Consider the following 22,465-nt stretch of genomic DNA (forward strand, 5'->3'; position numbering starts at 1 on the left):
ACCTTAGGTTTTACTGTACGTGTGTAGTATACCTTAGGTTTTACTGTACCGTGATGGCAGTATACCTTAGGATATTACTGTACTGTGATGGCAGTATACCTTAGATATTACTGTACCGTGGTGGCAGTATACCTTAGGTTTTACTGTACCGTGATGGCACTATACCTTAGGTTTTACTGTACCGTGATGGCAGTATACCTTAGGTTTTACTGTACCGTGATGGCAGTATACCTTAGGTTTTACTGTACTGTGATGTATACCTTAGGTTTTACTGTACCGTGATGGCAGTATACCTTAGGTTTTACTGTACCGTGATGTATACCTTAGGTTTTACTGTACCGTGATGGCAGTATACCTTAGGTTTTACTGTACCGTGATGGCAGTATACCTTAGGTTTTACTGTACTGTGATGTATACCTTAGGTTTTACTGTACCATGGTGGCAGTATACCTTAGATATTACTGTACCGTGATGGCAGTATACCTTAGGTTTTACTGTACCGTGGTGGCAGTATACCTTAGGTTTTACTATACTGTGACGGCAGTATACCTTAGGTTTTACTGTACCGTGATGGCAGTATACCTTAGGTTTTACTGTACCGTGATGGCAGTATACCTTAGGTTTTACTGTACTGTGACGGCAGTATACCTTAGGTTTTACTGTACCGTGGTGGCAGTATACCTTAGGTTTTACTGTACCGTGATGGCAGTATACCTTAGGTTTTACTGTACCGTGATGGCAGTATACCTTAGGTTTTACTGTACCGTGATGGCAGTATACCTTAGGTTTTACTGTACTGTGATGTATACCTTAGGTTTTACTGTACCGTGGTGGCAGTATACCTTAGATATTACTGTACCGTGATGGCAGTATACCTTAGGTTTTACTGTACCGTGGTGGCAGTATACCTTAGGTTTTACTGTACCGTGATGGCAGTATACCTTAGGTATTACTGTACCGTGGTGGCAGTATACCTTAGGTTTTACTGTACTGTGACGGCAGTATACCTTAGGTTTTACTGTACCGTGATGGCAGTATACCTTAGGTTTTACTGTACCGTGATGGCAGTATACCTTAGGTTTTACTGTACCGTGATGGCAGTATACCTTAGGTATTACTGTACTGTGATGGCAGTATACCTTAGGTATTACTGTACCGTGGTGGCAGGATAACTAAGGTTATTTTCAGTAAATAATTCATCAGTCAAAATGCAATTTTTTAAAGAATTTATATGTATTTCACTGTCAATTTTACCCCTCCTTTTTATATTACGGAATCCAAAATGCTTCCATATGTGTGATTTTAAAGTTGTGGGAGGTTCTTTTAATTCTATAATGTCTCCGGGTATTTAAAGCTCCACCATGTTTGTTTGTGGGGAAATACTCATAACTGCTCAAAAATCCGGATTTCAGTCGATCCGGAAATTGGTGGGGTGTAACATTATATCAGGGGGAAAAAAAGCTATGAACCGTAGGTACCATGTAGTTTATACCTTGATATATTGTCCCACTGTTTGTTGTTGCTTCACTCAGGTTTACTGTACCATGGTGACAGTATAACAAGGTTATATTGTACACAGTGTAATTGTAGTGTAAGACTGTGTTACTGTGGCAATATAACATGTATAAGGACAAATTAGAGAAAATCAGTTAATGTTTATTGGTAAGACATTTAATTCTACATAAAAACTTTCTGGATTTGTCAGCTTAACCAAGTCTTTATGTATGTTTTCTATAAATCAATTCTATGTGCCTTATTCTATGCATCAGACATTGTTTTCAGTTGCTGCTTTTGTTTCATCTTGTGTTGAGGAGAAAATTGAGCTCTTTTCTTCCCGTTTATCAGGATAATCAGTGTTTGTTATGGTTCTCCCTTCCATGTTTTTGTTTCCATTAAATCACTATTTTTCACATATGATAGCATGCAAGTTGCCATTGAATGCTTTCATCATTCCTCGGCATCATAAAAGCTGTAAAAGCAAATAGAATTATGACTTTGATTTGAGTTTAATTGTTGGGGACATACTGACATTCAAAACTAGTCATTGTTACTTGGGCTACATAAATCAGCAGACAATGTGAAATATGAAATTGTTTTAGGCAGCAATCCTTTCATTAAGAAGAATCTTCAAAAATGACTGTGTCATTTGCAGCGTTTGATCCAAGAAGCGAGATGTCACATAAAACCAAATTGCGACGGAGAGCGTGGTTCCTAATGGGCGACCTAATGAAATCGTGTGTAAAGTAATCATGAATATGCTTCCCCAGATTTAGCTTTCCATTTTCATATAGACAGTTTTCTGACTGAAGTAGATCAGCATTAATATCGGGTGAAAAACAATGAAATAGAGATTATTTTACTCCGATATCAATTGCTTGTCTTTGAAGTAACCATTTTAGTATTGAACACAGCCACCAATCCCGAGTCTTATTGTTCTAGTTGATGTGTCTTGATGCTCGAGGCCCAAGGCATGTCAGATACGACTGTCTTTCGTAATAATTTGAATGTTTTCACGTGCTAAACTCAGAGATCAATTTGATAAGATTTTGCTATGGTAGCCGTTCTGATTCAAAGACCACTTAGAAGTGTGGAATCTGTATGTAGCCTTATAGACAGGAGACGTAATATGTTGTCGTAGACCTGGAGTACTTGTTTAAACATCTATTGCAGTTCACGCTGTCACAGCTTTTTTAACGAGACGAGATAGAAAATTACAATACAAATGATGTCTTTTGTTGATGGTCTGTTCAAAGGTAACATGATAATGTACGATACAAGTTTGTCAGAGATAAAAACGTAGTGTCGCAAGAGGAGCAAATATTATGAGAAATAAACCGCTTCCTTCTTAGTCACAAGCTTGGAGATAAAATTCAATGTGACTTAGTAGGGCCATTAATTACGTTCAGCGTGTACCTTGAATATTGCACGATAGTTTTATCTATGGTTTCCGCCTGACCTATTACCAAGAGGCTGGTTTCATGATATCGCACAGCAATTGTGTAAGTTTTCCAGAAACAGGCTATCTTTGAATCGCGGATGTTTGTCGACACGTCCTAGGATCAGAAAATTGACAAGTAAAAATTCAATCTGGATTCATCCTGCTTTGTCTGGTGTCAGATCAATTAGAAACTGGCAATGCTTTCCACAACTTGTTTTTACTGAACTGTTGTGTTTGATGTCAATCAAATTTATGATTTATATAGAACAATATGTTACAGGGTTTGGTTTAATTTATTGTTTAACTTTTAAGGTGAAAATCAACCTCAGGACAGCTAAAGAAATTACTGTACCCTGCGTAGCATTTGTTTACATGTAGATGTTGTATTTCATTAATTACCAACAAAAAAAGTGAAATAATTATTAAAATCATTGTCGCTTTAAGGAATCGTATAACGTTAAGCTCACTACATTTCAAAAAAAAAAAAAAAAAAATACAAAAAAAGGAGTTTCTTAATGCAAAAAATAGATGTTATTCTACAAATGGATATGAAGAAGAAAAAAAACTAATATTAACATTACTACTTGTATTTTTATATTACTATAGATATTGACATATGTTGCACTTCAGTAACTGATAGTAGTACTTTGATGCCGCACAAGACACATGATCATATAATATAGGCGATGGAAACAGCCACTTCTCACGTAAAACACGAAAAAAGACACTAGCAACATATTTTCATTGTCAAAAGAACAAAACAGCTGTCATCATTAGCCGTTTACATGTTCCAAACATGTATTTCATTCACGCTGATCTGTTACCACCTTAATTATATATCAATATGATGATATGCTGTTACCACCTTAATTATATATCAATATGATGATATGAACAGAATTGACTTTATAATGAAAATTAAAGGACATGAGGTGAAGGCATTAAATTATGAAAATAACTAAGGAACTAAATATGGTTTTAAAACCCTAGGAGCATATGTTTTAATAACAGATTAAGCGTTATTGATAACTCATCCATGATTTCTATGTGATGCAGTCAACCATAGCACAATGATGAAGAGACAGGGACACTATATATATGTATAAGATCAAAGGTATGCAATGAGTATATATTTTTGGAGTTTGATATAAAAATGTCTTTTTTTTTAAATTTAACAAGAATTTATTTGCAACAGATGGTAACATGCGTGTTACTTGTGAGAGAAAACTTGATCTTTCACAGTGAAATTATAAATATAGAGATGGGTGTCAGATAGCTGAATACCGGTTTGTTATAGAGATGAGGTTCTAAGTACACAATGGATTATAGTTCATAAGAAATTTTAGAGGTAAATGATTTTGAATTGCAAGTGCAGTTTGACACAATCCATTTGGCCAGTCATATTCCATGGAAATATTCCCTCCATCATCAGAACCTGTCATGTCCAGATATGAGCACAAGAATGTTTAGGATAACACACAAACTTTAAAAAATCAACTACATAAACTTTGATCCTGGAAAAATGATTATGAAAATGTTGATACTGATAATGTATTCACAAGGAAGTTGAACAGTACAAGTTGGTGGTTGCTAGTTTGACCTTAAAGATGGTGGCTTTGAGGTCAGGAGATAGGCTACCAGTGATAGTAGATGTTTCCAGCTTGTCTCAGTAACACTGATTAGCTCAAATCTCTCTGACCAATAGTTCATCCCGATCAATTGACATAATGTATATATCAGTATTGTTTGTAGGGTATAAGGTTAGTTTACATTCAGTTTCATAATTCATATACACCCTGATAAACATCTAAAGCATACGAAAACTCTCTTTAATACATGTATTTTAGTCAGGTGACTGACTAAATAATAAAAAAAATGAGATTTATATTCTTCCACTTACATACTGTTTAGAGTTATGGAGATGTAATTGTATGTAAACTTGTGTTTCATTAGTTTTTCACCTGTGACTGTATGATATTCTGTGACTTGACGAGAACATATTCCTTAACTCTGTATACACCAGTACATTAACCCCAATGCACCTGAGGAAAGCCAAACTGATGTTTTTCTATGTCCGCTACCCAAGTTCTGCCATTCTCAAGATCTATTTCCCTGATGTCAAGTTCAACAAGAACAACACCGCCCAGCTTGTCAAGTGGTTCAGCAACTTCAGGTAAGTTTTTAATATTTCTATTATTATTTAATATTTTTAATATTTTTATTTTCTCCCTTTTTCAGCATTAAACCATATTGCACCATTAGCTAATATTTGATATTTACCACATTTTGAGAGTGAAAAGATCCCTTTTTATAGGTGAATTGATGTACTGTTAACAAATTTTGTTTTGGTGGGATCAAACTTTAGCTCAAAGGTTTACACAATGGTTAACTCATACACCCCTTAGGACACATTTAGACTCTCCTAAATCAAAGACTAGATTAGTCCATTATGAAATTTCATGGGTAAATGAGTTAATTCACGAAATCACCATAATAACTATATAAAAGATACCTGTAAACAGATTTTGCTATAGGTGCAATTTTATTTTGGTGCAAAATTACTGGTACGAGAAGCGCTAAGATAAGATTACTGCTAAAACCTGTGCGTGTGCGTTAACGGTATGATAATTATGTTTATGCATGCATGCATATTAAAATGAGATGTTAATGGTAGAGAGGGGGAATGTATAACATTACTGTATACTTTGTAAAAGGGTTGCACTATAAGACTAGAGAGCATGAAATACACATTTAAAATTTTTATATTTTCTATAACATGCAAATATATTGATTTCAATGGGAATATTGTTTGCTTATCATATCTGATACTTTTAGCATTGAATCAGTGATCATAAGAGATAAGAGATACTGATTTTAACATTTTCTGGATTTTAAGATGTCATAAAAAGAATATGGGAACATTTAGAGTTAAATAGCACTAAATGGAAGTTTTGTCTCAAACATCAATTTCTGTTTTCCTTTATTTTGGCCTTCTAAGCATTAAGTGCAAAATCACTTTCTTATTTATCAGATTTTCTGTGAATGCAATAAAGATATAATTAAAAGATACTGTTTTAGCAGTTGTGTGATTTTATCAATACACAAAACTTGATATTTTGAGTATAACAATTAAGGAAGATGGATAAAAGTAATTAAAGACCTGTATTTCTGTGTCATGATAATGGATTTATATGCTTAAAGCGAAAGATTTCCATCCTTAAAGTACTAAAATGACAAAGACAATAGTTTATACACATACATTTCAGATCAAGAAATAACTTTAGGCAATAAGTGTGCGATTTTGATGGCGAAGACAACTAATGCGCATAAACTGTAGTTTCAAGAAATAACTCCAAGGGCGTTCTAAGTATATATACATGAGGACGTTCTAGAAGTAATAAAAATGGTGTGATACAGCATGATAACGAGTTTAGTAAACACTTGATGCTGACGAGTCAACACACAATGAACCAAATTAAACAGAAAATGTCTGTATTGATTTGAGACTGTTTGAGTAGAATCACAAATTGCTTACAACTAATTGGTTACTATGGTATCGGTTTTCTTGATAAAGAAGAGCTTGGGGGCCCTTACGGTAATGTCATTAGGCGTGTGTCCACCTTTTTACCCCCTCTTCTCATAGTGTTTCCATTGATCAGGTAACGTTTACTTAGCTTAAGAAGTTAAACATCACATATTGATTAGATAGTGTGGATAAAGAGAGATGACACAAAAACGAGAAGATTGATCCCTTGCTTTTAATTGTTAATACTAGTCATCGTTATCTGGGCCAGGCCTTTTCTCCTTCCCAGCATATTCCAAGACCTATCAAATCATCATTTCTTTATGGTAAAAAATGGTATATTAGTTTGTTGGTGGCACATGGAAAGCAAATCAAGCAGTGTATGTCAATCTTTCTAAAAGGTAATAGAATTTAATGTATTATTGGTTTCATTTGTTTGAGGGGTAGAAATATTTATGATGGAAGAAAAAAGGAGCAATGGAAAGGTAGTATTGTTTGAAGGGGACAAATGTTTCCTACAGTTAGGGGTAGAGGGTGGGTAAGAATGTATGGGCAAGAGTTAGAAATGGAATTGTGGGCAGTGGGAATGGGTGGAAGTTTGATAGCAACTACAAGGTTAATAGATATAGGGACAAAATGAGGTGATTAGAGGATTGACAGAATGAAAAAATGAAGAGGAGATGTGATGGAAAGTGATCATGATAACGGTGTTATGTTAATATTTATAGAGAGGATATAGCTATAGAACTAGGGGGATAGAGTTGAAGGCATAGGACATGATGCAGTCAACTTATTTCTAACTCCGTATGTAGAAAATTGTAGCAACTTGACAAGTTATGATCTATTCAATACATCCACACATAGGATATTAAATAGATGTTTTAGATAAGCCGACATCTTTGATCAATACCACATAAGAAATTGATACAGTTTGTTATCTTCATAATCCCTAAGGACCTCGCCATGCATGAAACAGATCCAAGACTCTGCCGGTGTTGAAAAAGTGGATCAGCACTTTAATAAGACCATGTCATTGTTTGAGCTTTGACATGAACTGCCTTGTCGCCTGCTCGTAATATGTATTTGACTTATTAAATTTTTATGATGTCATTTCTTTAATGCACTTCATAGGTACAGGATGAAAGTTTGTTGTAATGAATTATACAGTAGCTCTTGGGATCAATTACAGCCGGGGCTGTTGCTAAGTGATTGGGAAGACATTGGTCTCGAGTCTTCGGTAATATATTGCTCATTGCCTACCAACCCAGTTTAATAGGAGTCAGCTTAGATTCTCAGCACCCATTATTGTTACAAATAATTTATTAACACATTCATGTGACATTTTCGCAAAATGTTTTCAACTTTATCGGTCATATCAAAAACAAAGATCTTTTTAGGCAATGAAAATATCTTACCAGTACAGTTCTACAAATCTATAAAAGCTAAATTAAAAAAAGTAGAAAGACATTTTCATTTGAGCATGCATTAGAAGCATATAGGTGTAGATATACACCAGTGCCACAAAGCGTGATGTCACCAAGTTTGGGCTTGTTCAATGATAGACAAATACTGCATTAGAGAAATTAAATTGTCCCTGAAAGATCTTCTCGTTATCTAGATCAAGTACAAAGCTTTGTGTTTCCAAGTTCACAACATGAAGACAGGCGTTGTAATTTTCATGGGTTTTTTTTTTGTAATTTTCATGTTTCTTTGGGTTTTTTTTTTTTTTTTTTTTAAATTATTTTTGTTTCCACTAAAATTTTTGTTATTATAGGCTATAGATAGTAACTGGTGTTTTGATGAAAATTTCATCTAATGTATTTTTAATTATTAATTAAAAGGTCAATTGGTCTTTTTAAGAACTTCATATTTATAATACTTGATTATCTCCCCTGTATTAAAAACTTTTGTTAGAACCTGATACATGAAAGAAAGAAAAAAATCATTATGATGAAAGCTACTGGTAATTCAAAAGAAAATCAAACTGCTACAATGTTTTATATAATAGTGCAATATAACTTTTTTTTTTCTTTATCTTAAAGTCAGTAACTCATAATTATGATTATTCTTTTTTAACAAGGTAAAAAAGTTTTTTCATAAGAAATTAAAGATTAATAAAATCTCTCCAGTTAATTCCATTTTAATTGTAATTTAAGTGAAATGCTCAGTCAGGTGGCGTTATAATAGCTATTTATATTTACAGGTGTTTAAATAATAAAGGTTAGCCGTTGATCTCACTTGTGAATAATTTCTTAAAAATCAAACAATATTCTGTAATTCAATATTTTAATTGTTAACAAAATAGGTGTGATGTAATGACTGGATGGTGCAAGGTGATACATTAAATAAAGAAGAAGATTTGTCAGGCAAAGTGTTCGCCACACACCTGCCGTGTGTGGTGTATATTATATATAAACCAAGTGTCAACTTAAACATTATACCTAGGATGTGTCTGGGATGGCCACAGATGTACAGAAGATAGAATTCCCTTTAATTGCCGTTTTTGTAATAAAATTTATATTCCCCTTGAGGGGAAGTGTGAATTTCACTGCTTCAAACAACAGCAGCTTTCGATCAAACCATGAAATAGCTTATACTCTTGTATTTAAAGTTAGCTACATTTTTTTTCACAGATTGTAGTTAGAATTTGATGCTATGAAAATTTCTACAGATTGTAGTTAGAATTTGATGCTATGAAAATTTCTATACGCTAAAGTTTAAAATTTCACACCTCAAATGTAATGTAAGTAATATTGGTATTGCTCTGTTGCATGAATGATATAGGTGTATTGTTTTGTAATCAGACGTACAAGACACGTGTAGACAAGGTAATTAATATATTGATTAAGGATAAATATGTTAAGGAGTTTTGTTTAGAGAGAAAAGAATGGGTAGTGGAGTTTGGTTTAGAGAGAGAACAGAATAAACGGGGGTGGACAGTAATAAAGATATTGATTTTATAGAAAGAAATGTGAGATATAATAGCTTCAAAAGTACAGATTTTAAAAAGGTGATCGAAAGGATGGAGAGAAAAGAAACACAAGAAAAGGGGAAAATGCACGGAAGTGAAGGAAGTTCTTAAATGTGATGGAAAGATTGACAGAAAGTGAAAAATGAAAATTTGAAGTAAAAGAACTTTTAAATGGATGATGTAAAGGAGGAGGAAAATAAAAAGAAATGAAAAAATTTCATGGAAACTACATATAGTGGAGGGAATTTATTGCCATGGGTGGTAGAGAAGAGAGAGACAGGAGAGTAGCAGTAAGAGGGTTTAAAAAGATAATGGGAAAGGAAATACAGGATAGTGGGGGATGGGGGAGGATAGTGATGAAAGAACAATAGGGGTCACAGAGGGAGTGGGGGGAGGAGGGTAACCGGAGCCATTTATGTAAACAGGAAACTCAAGTTAGACCAATAAAGAATGGCTGTTATAGACTGTTGAAATATGACATTTATTTATAATGAAGAATTATTTCTTCATCATGCCAGCATGGCTGTGTCACCACAATTAATCTGGGCCCAGTCTAAATCTAGTGGCTGTCATTCCTGCCAGCAAGGCTCTTGATTAATGGTGTAATCGGGTTCTCTGCAAGTTTATCAATTTCCTTAATTGTTCACAACAGATTGCTGATAGGAATTAAAGTCTTAGCTCCCATCATGTATGATTCAACTTTTCATTGTCTGAAATTTAATCTTCCATTATCCAGCTCTCCCCATTGTTATAGACTGTGTAAAGAGTTTTGTTTACAGTACAATCTTCTGTGGAAAACAATTACGTAATAAATCAGCTAGAACATACATAGGGGGATATAAATGCTATGCAAAACAACTTTTTTTCATCAGTTTCAATTATTAGAACAAAGTTTGTGAGAATACTTAAAAGAATGTTTCAGTTCTTGGCGCATTTGATCTGATGAAGAGCGGCTGATACCCATCAGGATAGCGACAGAGTTACACAAGCTAGTGTGTCTTATGAGAGTAACTTTTCATTTTTAACTCCTCTGTCGGTGACTATAAGACCCAGCTGGGGGAGAGAGTGTTGATAGATGACAAATCGGTTAGGATTCCCCAAATTATGCATGATGATGTTGGTTGGAGCCCTGCAAACCTCCCTGGGAAGTCGGGGACACTAGCTTTCACTCGTCTTGTACCCTGACTTGCAGCATTTGACATTTAAACGGCCATACATCAGCGGACTAGCAGTATTTAAGGGCAGCTATTATCCACCAATAGAATATTAGCCTTCTGGTTTTAATACCTTATCTAGCCATGGACAATTTATGTTATCTTAGCATATTTTGGATCAAATCCCAAACCTTGGAGAAAATGGAGCAATTATTGTCACTCATAAAGCCTCTCGTTTCTCAAATTATATCATTAGATATATCAGAGAGAGGAAAATTGGCCTCGGCTCTCAAGGAAATTGACTGCTGGGGAGGCGATTACTGCAAGGAAAATTTCATGCCCAATTTAGAAATTATAGGAGTCTCCACCATAAGAGTCACAAACATGCTTTGTAAAATGGTCCCGTGTACTGGATGATGAATTGTCATTTAGTTTGTACATGGATGATAGGGGATAGCTCTATGAACCCCACACTGTCACAAAAACAGACAAACTGACTGAACGTTATTAAATATCCCTTTGTTATAGAATTAGACATCACATAATTATTATTAGCCATATTGGGTAAAAATTATAGGAAAAATGCTTCAGAAGTTAATTGATTGAGTGAGAAACCGTTGAAATATGGCATTTGGTTTGTTTGGTTGAAGAGCTGCAACTAATTAAAGAAGAACTGAGGAAATTTAATAAGGGTCAAATGTCCCATACGCACAAGAAAGCTGTGTGCTCAGTTCCATAGCAGTGAATGAACCCTAATGTTAATGTACAAAGGATTTATGTAATATTATACTGTACTCTAGGAAGGAAAAATCATCCTAAGCCCTGAATGCCACAAAATTTATTCCTGAAAAATTTGTGTAATTTTTGCTGATGATGATAATGGTAATTACAACTAATTATCATATTTGATAAAAAGAAAACTAATTCTTGGCTTAATTTGTTAAAATCAATCGTGAAGATAACAAAAAATTAGAAGGCTAATTATTCAACCACACTTTTAGAGGAGAGAAGATTTTTTGATGTTTCAATTTGATTTTTAAAAATGTTTTAGAGAAGATTTCAGAGAGTTGTTGATATTTAATTAGCAGTGTTTGAATAGTATTATTTCAATATAAGACTAAATGAAAATTGATTTTTATTTTGCCTGTAAAGAAATCAATTCCATATCTCATTTGAAGGGTATGAAATCATACAAGCAGATTCCATTGCTTCAAATTGGATGAAGGTAAACATGTACTTTTAAGTTATCAATCACGTTACTTCAAAACATTTGTTATCAAATAATGAGTTTGTCAACAAGAGACCTTATCACTATCCTATGGAAATGCTTCGCTTCAGTCGACTCATCAAAAAAATATTTGATCACTTGTCTTGGGCCTATCTTTTATGGACGGTCTAATTTGATCAGGTATTGGATATTTTTTCTCTCTTATGGCAGGAAAATGTTATGATTTAATACGTTGATGAACGGAAAGTGATACTATATTTAATTGGTCATCTTTTGCATGTGAAAGGTGATATTTCACTTGTCGTTTGTTACCGTTAAAACATTAGGTAAATCATCGTGTCTTTCGTCATGGTGATGACTTCGCGAGATCAGTGAACAAATATAGGATTGGTTTAAAGCACACACGCATGCTCTCATAAAATTGGTATCTTAAATTAAGTCTAAAGATACACAAAGGCAACACTTATTAGACTGAAGCGGGTTTAATTATTGGACTGAAACAGATTTAATTAGTGAAAGTATTTCTAATTTATTGCAGTTAAATACTGTTAAGAACTATTGTGTTTCAAAAAACAATGCAAGTAGAAAATTAATTATTAATTCACGCATGTTTCATTTTTACAAGTAATTTGAATGATGTGATAGAAATGGGAAAAGAAAACTTGACATTAAAGGAGAATTACTGTTAACTAATAGCCATGAATAATTGAAATTTTAATGGCATCAGGCTTTGTGACTGAGATCTAGAGAGACGGGTGATTCTTTTTGATAATCTTATTTCGACATGAATGCTTTGTTTTTTTATTTCACATGTTTGTATCGTCAATAATGTAAGTTATATTTCCGACACACATATTGCCGCGGGACTTGTTTGCACCACAACCTCCCTTAACACCACACGCTCATAAAATAACTGTTTTCCTTATAATCTTAATGAAGCAACCACATCATTTCCTATTAAGTATAAAATGGTTTTCTCAAATGGATATTTCTGATAATTGTTAATGTACTCTTGAAATTAATCGGCCATTTCTCCCAGGAAGATAAAAGAACAGAGATGACAGAGAAATCGGCGAGCTGCTAAGTAGATGGATATTAATAACAAGTGGTAAAAGGGACGGTGATTGTCGAGTAAGGGAAATGAGTCGCAGCTCACCGAGGCTCCGCGACCAAAGTGGGCGTGGCATTACATTATGGAAGTCTCTACGGCAATAGTGGTCACAAGATTTAGTTAAACACCTTTCGCTCAATCTTGTGTAATCTAATAATGGGGGATAGCTAGTCGGTTAATCCGAATGAAGCATTGGCCAAGAGTGACAGCTGCTCGGCTACAACCTCCATTTCCAGCCTGCTAACTGTCGTTGCCGATTTGCAGGCCTGTAATTGTTAGCGAGTGATGTGTAATTTTCTTGTAAAATGGAGATTTGTCTTAAAAGGAGTCAATTGAGGGATGGCAAGTTTAAGTGGCGGTGTCTGTAATTGTGGCTATTATCATTATAACAATATGGCTCCTTCAGAATAACAAATTAAAATTTGTAAACTGCTTATCACCTCAGAATTCGAGGTGTCGGCAGAAAAAAACAAGAAAATGGTTTTAAAAACAGATTTTATTTCTCATTAAAACAAATTTTTAGGTGCTTTAAAAGCTATTTATTATATAGATAACAGCATACTAATAACATATATTGTATGTATCTTTAATTTGTTGGTCAAATTCATCACAGAATTTTCCAAAAAATTTCCATTCAAAATAGTAAAAGGGTTAAAACAGAATACAAGACAACATTATTGTGACCTATTCTCCAGTACTTTTCCATCTGTGTTAATTAAATGTAAATATAGGTGAAATTATGATTATGTAATACACTGTATTATCTCTATGTCACTAAGAGTGATCCCTTTATCTGTAAACAATGGTACACTGTATGTCCATCTGTAGATTGAGATGTTTTTAAATAACTACAAAAAAAAAAGTTTTAAGACCTATCATTGATATTAAAATCCTAAATCATTAAATGTTTTGCATGTAAATCTAAGATTTAACTGGTAGGTTGTTTCCTACCACTGTCTTTTTTTATTAGGATTAAGCTGGTGAAATTAAAAGACTTTGGAACATTTTAAGCTAACAAATGAATTATCAGCTTATCAAAAGGGAAGTTTATAATTATCTAAATATCATTTTGTTTACACTCTTTTATCTATTGTTCTAGTTTAATGCTTTAAATAATGTGTAAACTTCAGTCTACATTTTGACAAGTTGAATTAAAGTTAGCTCATAGGTAAACATGACATTCCAGATACTATTTAGGTCTAAAACAAAATACCAATCTCACGATCAACTATAACAATGGCGATTCAGACACTTAAATTTAATGTGTTTTTTTCCTTATAAGGTCATAAACGGTGCATTGAATTAAACTGAGAACTGGAGTAGTGGTGGAAACCTACAATAACAGTCATGCAGCTATACAAATATTTGGAGAATTAAAACAAAACATTGAAATAGGAAAGGTGATTTTTAGACAGAAGATAAACAATATTCATCTGTTGATGTACTGGGAAAGTATGGCATCTCATGGACTTTAAACAATTATCAAAGTTCACACACTCACACTCTGAGTATGTATAGTGTACAGATATGAAGAACAGTTTAAAAGTAGAAAGAAATAAAGCAATAGGAAGCTTTTCAATATTTGTATCAGGTACGTGTCAAGATAGTCAGGTGCTGGTGTTGGGAGGTTTTTATATCAGATGTCAGAATTGTAAGGTATATACGTGTATTAGGAAGGAATCTTTTCAACCTTTATATCATGCAGTATTATAAAATTAACAGTATTTAAATTTGGAAGTGTTATTAGTTGGAGATAATCTTTTTAACATTTAAATCAGAAGTTTGCAGTTCTGGATTATATCATGGGTGATCAATATTATATTTATATTTATATTTAAAAAAAAACCATGATGGAATCTTTAGAGATTTTGGAAAATAATGGGAAAATATTTAAATCTTTCATATCAAAATGAATATTAGATAATTGACCATGTACCAGTATATTAATCTTGAAAAAGAAAGAAAACTAACATATTAAGTATTCATACACAGATCAAATTATGCTGAAATTGACCTTTTGTAATTCCAAGAAAGGAGTCTTAATTAACAGGTTGGCATTTGAGTCCATATGGGGAATCTTTCTGTAAAATTTGTGCCATTCTCAGTCCAATTAAAACAACAGAAATCTGTTTTTGTGGAACATTTTTATAATGATATTTACCAGGTTTAGGAATGGTTGAGTTGTGAAGTGTTTTCATTATGATTTTTACCTGTGTCGGGAATGATGTCACAGACCAGGTATGCTAACAATCTTGGAAGGTAGATATAGTAGGAATTAGCCTGGTGTCTGTGGAATTAACCAACAAGCCTAATAAGGCTGTTGTGTAATTAGGCCTATTGCCTGAGCTAACAAGACATGTGACAATGTATCAGTAATTTGAATCAATAGGCTTAATCTTAAGGATGGTTAATTAGGCTGGTCTCGATCAACAGTCTCCAACTTATAAGACAGATTAGACCAGGTGGTGATAGCTTAGATGGCTAATTTCTCCCAGATATTTAGTGTTGAAATCCTTTTACAATGTGATGAACTTATACAGATCATGGAACTATGATACCTTATAAAGGCGTTGACATTTGCAGAAAATAAATGTTGATGCTGTGAGTAAGCTATATAGGTGGATAGATTGACTCACCCGTAAACAACGACCCAAGTTTGTGTGGTTGTATATTTACTTTAGGTATTATTGGCTCGAGAAAGCCTTGTACGCTGTGCAGACAACTGTCTCTGACTGTGAATGCCATTTAAATATGCTTATTTGTAAAGATTTGTTTCCAAACATTTGCAAAGCAAAATAATCTGTTTAAGGAATTGATTGGATTTGATACAGATCACTGAATATTTACAAATAGTGTATCTTAAAGGTTTGTCGGTCTTAAAATGTTGCTGTTAAATTTGGTTCTGAATTAATTAGTTGTCATTCCTTAACGTTTTATATATTTTTAATAAATAAGGAAAAAGGTAAAACCTGTAGAAGAATAAAAAAAAATTTAAGAAAAAAAATGCTAGTTGAAATATAAAGCACTGTGCACACCTATGGACAAACTAAAAACAAAAAAGGTATTAAAAATTTAAATTTAGTGCTCAGGGAGACAGGGGCAATATTATTAAAAAAAAGAAACTAAAATGTGATATGATTTGGAAATAAAGTGGGGTTTTTTTTTTTTCCAGGGAGTTTTTCTACATTCAAATGGAGAAATATGCCAGGCAGTCACTTGGTGAAGGATGCAAGCACCATGACGACCTGAACGTTACAACAGACTCTGAACTATACAGCGTGCTGAACCTCCACTACAACCGCAACAACCAAATTGAGGTTGGTATTTGCTAGATGGCTTGATTTTAATTTTCAAACAACTTTCCATGCCATTGGGTGGATTCAATATGTTTTTAAATTGCCAAACTCGTCTATCGTTATATTGCTTGCTTTTTATTGTGCTTTATCATTGGAATCACACTGGCATAAAGCACTGAAGAAGACGCACAACTATCTATCCGCAGTGAAACAAAACATATTGCCAGAATAGGATGTTCAATGAAAATTTGAATTGTCACCTTGAGTATTGTGGTGTATTAGACAGAAGCAAGTCACAGATGACAGTCCCCATCTCTGTGGCATCTTGCAGGAGTTTTGGTCTCCATATTATCAAGTCTCAAGTCTTGAGGGAATGGTAAGATAGATTGCCGAATGACATCCAATTAATTAGCAACACACTCAAAAAGGAATTTCATTGCATTTGTCGGTAAGTTGTTCAAATAAAATCGACACATAGAGCAGACACAGGCTTCAACCATGAATCACCTCCCATGCAAAAGAGTTCCACTTGGCCGTACAAACACGACACTTTGTGGTCCCGCCTTGCTTGGTGTTTATTGAAAAGCATTAGCTTCTAACAAAACCCTCATCTATAATTGATATAGCACTCCCATGATGCAACTTTGCTAGTGTCTATAACTTCTGTGAAGAAATTTCATATCAACCCTGGACCCTTATCAATATCCAAATTATAGCTAAGATGATACAATTAACTAATGCCTGCTTACTTCAAGTATATTAATATTGCTATCTGTTACCCTGAGGGAATAACTTTTCAATCTACTTGAAAGACTCGGTGCGGTGGCGTAGTGGGGTTGACTAGGGTAGGGCTCATCTTATCCTTTGTTACATTTATTTTCCTCATTTGCTGTCTCTCGAGACTTGCTATGATACAGCACCAGGGCTGTTCTGATGGCGGAGCTGATATTTCTCAGACAATAATTACAGTGAGATTTTATCATCAAATACCTAAAACTGTGTTTGTCATACACCAGAAGAAATGATCAGGAACCGCACCGCAGACACAATTAATTGGATTGAAGTTGGTGTGTTAGCTTGTTCTAGAAGACAATGTCAATATGACTGCATGCGGAAAATGCTCATAGAAATCACTTTGATACGTCCCGAGGGAGGGAATCGAGTTGGAATATGGACTTAATATGTATACAATGTAGGGGGAGACAACCCATCAGTGTCATCATTCTTAATGCATTCTTCGAATCTTCATGCTAGGCTTGTTTCATATTGGCAGAAAGTGACATTAAAATGTCATTCATTTTTTCTCAATTTCTATAGGGATAGTACTCACCTATGCTGAACTATCTCTCTATCAATACAACACACTTTGCTTACAAATAGCTGTCATCAGCTTTGTTCACCAGCTCCAAATGGTTCCAGCCTAGTATTCGAGCTTTATTAATTTGGCACGATAGTGAGATTTTGTTGCCTGATGTAAATGGCTGCCTGATCAAATGGATTCTGGGAGCTGATTCTTCATCCGATCAGCAGGCAAGGAATTGTCACTTGCCTGACCGCCCGAGCGAGCAGACAGCCGATGAAGCAGCAGATGCTTTTATACATCCTTTCTATCTGCTGTCTAACTTGTATAGCCCTTCCCATCTGATGACTGGTCATTCGGGTGTGTACAGTACTGTTTCTCGTGTTTTATTCTCAGTAAAACGATAGAGAGATAGGCAACAAAGATAAATACGTGTCAACACTTCTGCCAACTTACTGATGGTCATTAAACATCGAGTCGATCGAGCATAGCGTAACATATTCGTAATGTTGATTCTATCATAAGACTCGACAGCTAGCCGATCAAGCATAACATATTGGTAATGTCTAGTCCTGTTGTAAGACTCCACATCAAATGGATGAAGGTGTCATCTCTATAATTTTAGACCTAGCATAAGACTGATCTATAGTTTGATAATGTATTTATTTTATCTTTGCAATTGTGTCTTGGAACAAATTCCTCATGTGTTTCCAAGATAATAAATATAACATTAAATGATTGATTGTATTAGAAAGTTTCAACAAAACTTGATAAGAAAATGAAAACAATTAACTCAAATTTATTACCGGTAGATACCTTTTCCTTCAGGGTCTTGTCAAGAGATATTTAAATCATTTCATTAATAGGAGGTCTCAAGGAAAGCATAAAATATCAATACCTAAATCAAGTGTCAAAAGAAACTTTTGATGAACTGAAGTTTTTATGAATTCTTCAATTTCGAATGTTCAATTTTCAAAAGAAAATTCAAATGAAATGAGACCCATTTTGTGATACAGTTTATATATACAGTCTTTCCTGCTCTGTCTTGTTATCTTCACCCCAGCTCCTAGTCCACACTATCTCTGATGTCTTTTCTGGCAATCGTTGATGGTCTCATTTCAATATTGCATACATCCCAAACCGTTAGACCGTCACTATAGCCCCAATCCTTCCAGCGACTGCCGTTAGGCAAGCAGAATGCAAATGGATTACAATTTGTCCATTTTGTATGATACTATCTGTTACACAATACAGAAGGTCAACGTTTCTGCTCTTTTGGCGATGGGGATTTGAAACTCCATTACAAGGAATTTTCTTTGTGTTATAAAAGGTCCATTTCGTATGTGAATTTCTTCGCTAATGATTGGCTTTTGGACAAACGGTCTGTCAGAATATGAGAAATTAGCATGTTGATGTGCTAAGTCAACGGATGGATGTCTGCATCAGCATCTTATGTGTAGTGAAGAAGACGTAATTCGACTTAACTTGTCACGGGCTTGTTATGTTATATTGGCAAGAAGATTCCAAGTAAATCCTTCTTAACAGGGACAAGGAATTCCAAGTCAGAGAGCTTATGTATCTTAATGACTGTTGTGCAAATCAGTAGGCTTACAAACCACGATACCGACCCGTACACTCATTGGAGGATTACTAGGGAAAGTAAAATAAATCCCTCACAGACATGCAACTGTCTTGCTCTCAGCTATAAAAATTGTTCCATTAATTCTGGCGTTCTTTACATGTATATGTATTGTATGTGCTGTGAACAGTTTGGTAGTAGGTCTTCATCAGTTTTTCTTCTCTATCATCATATATCATGTCGCGCAGTTATAATCCGGAAGCTTTTCAAACTTTTTCCAGATTTAAAAGTACACACATTATAGTGAAAAATATATCAAGAAAGGTCAAAAGAGATTGTGATCTCGTTGTTGAGCCATTTACAAGTCAATGTAAGATTTTAGTTGTACTTTTAAAGAATCACCTGAAATGCTCAATTATTTCTTCACATTCATCTGTTTTAGGTGCCAGAGAGTTTCCGTTTAGTGGTACAGGCCACGCTTCGTGAGTTCTACAAATCAATCGTGGCCAACAAAGATAGTGAACCCTCCTGGAAGAAATCGATCTACAAAGTTATCGCCCGCCTTGATGACACCCTCCCTGAATATTTCAAATCTCCAAACTGGATGGACCAACTTGGGGACATGTAAACGGTCATTATGACAACATGACTGGCATCATGTTGACATGACAGCATAAATTATGTCATATGACCATTGGGTATCATAGATAATGGTGGACAAATGTGATCAGGTTTGGCAAGGGAGCCACTGAAAGTTCGGCAGTGTGTGATCAAAGATGGAGAATATTCAAGGTTATGTGATCACTTTTCATTTACAAGACAATTAATTACATATAGTCAATTGTTGTCATGGCCATGCAACTTTCGTTCTACATATGGAAATGGTTGTGATAGTTGGGTGTATTCAGACCAGAATTAACAAATTTTTGTGTCACATCTACCTTAAAAAATCAACAAATATCTGGGTAGAAGACAGTCTTCACATGTTTCATTGTAGTATATACATATATATATATATATTCTTTTTATACATTTTATATAGTAACGAAAGTACAATTTAATTTAAAAAAAGGTTTGTTTGAAGCAAATTTATTTCGGGTAAAAGTATGTTTCTTTAAATAAAAAAATTGAACATGTGTCTCATAAAAACAAAAAAATTTCTTAAAGATAAAAATGCAAAAAAAAAAATGTAAAACAAATGCTGGAGAAAATAATATCTATGGAAAAAATCAAACATATGTACATTTCTAGAAAGAAGATTTCTTTAGCATGGCTAAAAAAATAGCATCTTCAGCAAATATTTTATAGTTAAAGTGCATAACTTGAATAAATGATGTTATAATATTGTAAATAGTATAGAACGATATTAATTTAGTTTACTAAGAAAGTCATGTATTGGTGACTTGTTGTTAATCAAACTAGAAACATAATTTGATAATATTATTGAAGTTATCAGCATTGCAAGGGCAGTATGTGCAAGTTATTTATCCTAATATTTGCTTTAATTTCGTATGTATATGTACTTTGTATGTATACAGCAACATTTCTTATTTCTGCAAATAATACTAAAAATCCATTTTACTTAGATTCAATTATATCTACAGTATATATGCCTGTGTCTGCAAAACAAAGATATGTATGTCCCAGTGTTCACTTTCATAACTACATACTAATTGTTGGTTTTTATCAAATTTGATTTGCAAAGTTTTAAATGTTTTTAAGTTACTCCACAGATTGGGTACAAAATTAGTCATAAGACAAAGTTACTCCACAGATTGGGTACAAAATTAGTCATAAGACAATATTAATTGAAGTTGTATTTCTTGTAATTTTCACCATCACAAGCTGTCATAAAACATACAATGTATGAATACAGTTGCTTATATATGATGGTTCAGATCCATGAAAGAACCAATATACTGTTGACATAGCGGTAAATGTCGCATGAAATATCACAAGTTTTTGAAAGAACCACCACAGTCAACGCTATTTTCAAACTTTTGAGTAATATTGGAATACCGAGTTGCATCACGTGACCGACATGGGTGATACCCGTACAGATTGGTATAGATCAGAACAGTTTGGATACTTCCGAGCTATTTTAAACGTGCATACGTTAAAAATCAATATTTCAATTTAATTGTTAAATAACTATTCGAATACAAACTTGACAAAAGTCGGAAAATATCGAAATTTTAAAACTTAGAGAGGTGGAGAAAAATGTGTAGAACACTTTAAATACTTTTTCTATGCCAAAAACACAATAAGTCACAGACCATACAACGTTAAGGTAAAGGAAATCGATATATATTCTAATATGAAAAAATATATATAAACTATATCTATACACTGCCCTCAAAAAATTCTATTACATATGTAAAAATGTACTGGCAATTTTTTCTCTGCAAAAACTCTTGAAAAAACAATGAGTTAGAGAAGATAAATTAGTTGATAAATAACATATACTCGTATATCTGTATTAAAAAGTTTAACATGTTTCTGTACTTTATGTATATTTGTAAAACTGCACTTGTAACAGAACTTTTGGAGGGCAGTGTAAATATTGATTAAAAACTGATACATGATTTTTTTTTTATGAATGATGTCAATTGAATGAACAATCTATTAACTATGAAAGATATAATACAAAGTCGCTTGTGTATATGTATATTATAAATTTTGTTTTATGATTTATGGTTTCTCACTTTCCTGGAAGATTATTGTGCTGTTATAAAGGATATAGGAGTCTTGTCATATCCCTCCTCTAAAACCCAATGGCTTCCTCCTTTCACTAACCCTTTAATAAATGAACACATCCACTCACTGTCCATTGAGAAATAAGATTGTGTACTCCTTCATCCAACTATTTAATGAAATCATTAAACATATCTATCAAAAACCTTCATCTACCAACCATTGAACATCAACCATTGAATTTGGAACCATTGGATTCCTTCATCTGACATCTCCACCTTATCTACTTCCTTGTAGTTTTTCTATAACAATTTATTAAACTCGTTAACGCTCACCTGTTTGTACCTGTCTGTATTAACCTAGTCAACATTATTAAGATATTTACAAACATTTTTTCTTTGCACTATTTTAATATGCTAATTATCATAACATATTTCTGCTACAAATTGTGATTATTGATTATACACCTGTAAAACGCTGTCATTTTTACCTGTCTCCTGTTTAACATCAAACAACACCTGCTGCTTGAGATGTATGCCTTGAGGTGGTGGCAACAGGCCGCAACTAAGACGTACATTTTATATCATTCTGTTTGACAGCGATAAATGAGTTGTAATGACAACCTGTTTCCATGTGAAAAATATTCAATTAACACAGAGGTAGAACTAATC

General features: G+C 33.8%; 1 protein-coding gene across 3 annotated transcripts in view; it reads left to right on the top strand.

The window, feature by feature from the left end:
* LOC138318450 (prospero homeobox protein 1-like) overlaps positions 1-22,059 on the top strand; it is a 44,862-nt gene extending 22,803 nt beyond the window's left edge. For all 3 annotated transcript variants that reach the window (XM_069260799.1, XM_069260798.1, XM_069260800.1), the window contains exons 3-5: positions 4,957-5,111; positions 16,098-16,242; positions 19,543-22,059. In XM_069260799.1, coding sequence (XP_069116900.1) covers positions 4,957-5,111; positions 16,098-16,242; positions 19,543-19,728 — 486 coding nt within the window. In that variant the 3' untranslated portion in view covers positions 19,729-22,059. The remainder of the gene's footprint in view (positions 1-4,956; positions 5,112-16,097; positions 16,243-19,542) is intronic.
* Positions 22,060-22,465: the final 406 nt, after the last annotated feature.

Source organism: Argopecten irradians, chromosome 3, assembly GCF_041381155.1.
Source record: "Argopecten irradians isolate NY chromosome 3, Ai_NY, whole genome shotgun sequence".
Classification (NCBI taxonomy): Eukaryota; Metazoa; Mollusca; class Bivalvia; order Pectinida; family Pectinidae; genus Argopecten; species Argopecten irradians.